Here is a 1,425-nt window from a genome sequence, read left to right as displayed (position 1 = left end):
TCATGTACAAAATTGAGAATGAAAGTTAATTAGTATTGTATTTTAGGTGTTAGATTGGCAGAGTGTTTATCAATCAACAGCTATACCTATACCTAGATTTCCACCAGTAGATGAAAGTGTTAATTTTATTGGAAGACTAGCTAGAGAGATATTACGTATAACAGATTCTAGGACTACTATTTATATAGATCAGATGAAAGCTTGGTATGATGTTAAAACTAAACAAGAAGTAGCAAATAGAACTTTATTTCAACAAATACATGTAAGTTAGTGAAATTTTGGGAGTGGGAAGTTTTGGACTGTCAGGTTTAGATAGATTACTATGTTTTATATATATTGTAGAGAGCAGTGGGAGGTTTTGGACTGTCAGGTTTAGATAGATTACTATGTTTTATATATATTGTAGAGAGCAGTGGGAAGTTTTGGACTGTCAGGTTTAGATAGATTACTATGTTTTATATATATTGTAGAGAGCAGTGGGAGGTTTTGGACTATCAGGTTTAGATAGATTACTATGTTTTATATATATTGTAGAGAGCAGTGGGAAGTTTTGGACTGTCAGGTTTAGATAGATTACTATGTTTTATATATATTGTAGAGAGCAGTGGGAAGTTTTGGACTGTCAGGTTTAGATAGATTACTATGTTTTATATATATTGTAGAGAGCAGTGGGAGGTTTTGGACTGTCAGGTTTAGATAGATTACTATGTTTTATATATATTGTAGAGAGCAGTGGGAAGTTTTGGACTGTCAGGTTTAGATAGATTACTATGTTTTATATATATTGTAGAGAGCAGTGGGAAGTTTTGGACTGTCAGGTTTAGATAGATTACTATGTTTTATATATATTGTAGAGAGCAGTGGGAAGTTTTGGACTGTCAGGTTTAGATAGATTACTATGTTTTATATATATTGTAGAGAGCAGTGGGAGGTTTTGGACTGTCAGGTTTAGATAGATAACTATGTTTTATATATATTGTAGAGAGCAGTGGGAAGTTTTGGACTGTCAGGTTTAGATAGATTACTATGTTTTATATATATTGTAGAGAGCAGTGGGAAGTTTTGGACTGTCAGGTTTAGATAGATTACTATGTTTTATATCTATTGTAGAGAGCAGTGGGAAGTTTTGGACTGTCAGGTTTAGATAGATTACTATGTTTTATATCTATTGTAGAGAGCAGTGGGAAGTTTTGGACTGTCAGGTTTAGATAGATTACTATGTTTTATATCTATTGTAGAGAGCAGTGGGAAGTTTTGGACTGTCAGGTTTAGATAGATTACTATGTTTTATATATATTGTAGAGAGCAGTGGGAAGTTTTGGACTGTCAGGTTTAGATAGATTACTATGTTTTATGATAGTTAAAGAATTACAGAATTTTCAACTGAACCTACAACGTGGTGTTATCAGGGATAAATCTTGGTTA

The 1,425-nt window shown here is 32.6% G+C and overlaps 1 protein-coding gene across 1 annotated transcript; it reads left to right on the top strand.

Annotated features, from left to right (window-relative positions):
- Positions 1-46: 46 nt before the first annotated feature.
- On the top strand, positions 47-1,421 carry LOTGIDRAFT_176734 (hypothetical protein; the record flags this gene model as incomplete). The annotated part of the gene is made up of 4 exons (XM_009056990.1): positions 47-262; positions 663-754; positions 983-1,010; positions 1,303-1,421. Coding segments are annotated over 4 exons (455 nt in total), but the record flags the coding sequence as incomplete, so codon positions are not given.
- Between the last annotated feature and the right edge of the window lie 4 nt (positions 1,422-1,425).

Source organism: Lottia gigantea (genome assembly GCF_000327385.1).
Source record: "Lottia gigantea unplaced genomic scaffold LOTGIsca_2970, whole genome shotgun sequence".
NCBI classification, from domain to species: Eukaryota; Metazoa; Mollusca; class Gastropoda; family Lottiidae; genus Lottia; species Lottia gigantea.
The sequence above is the reverse complement of the archived record's forward strand: the minus strand, read 5'-3'. Positions and strand labels throughout refer to the sequence as shown.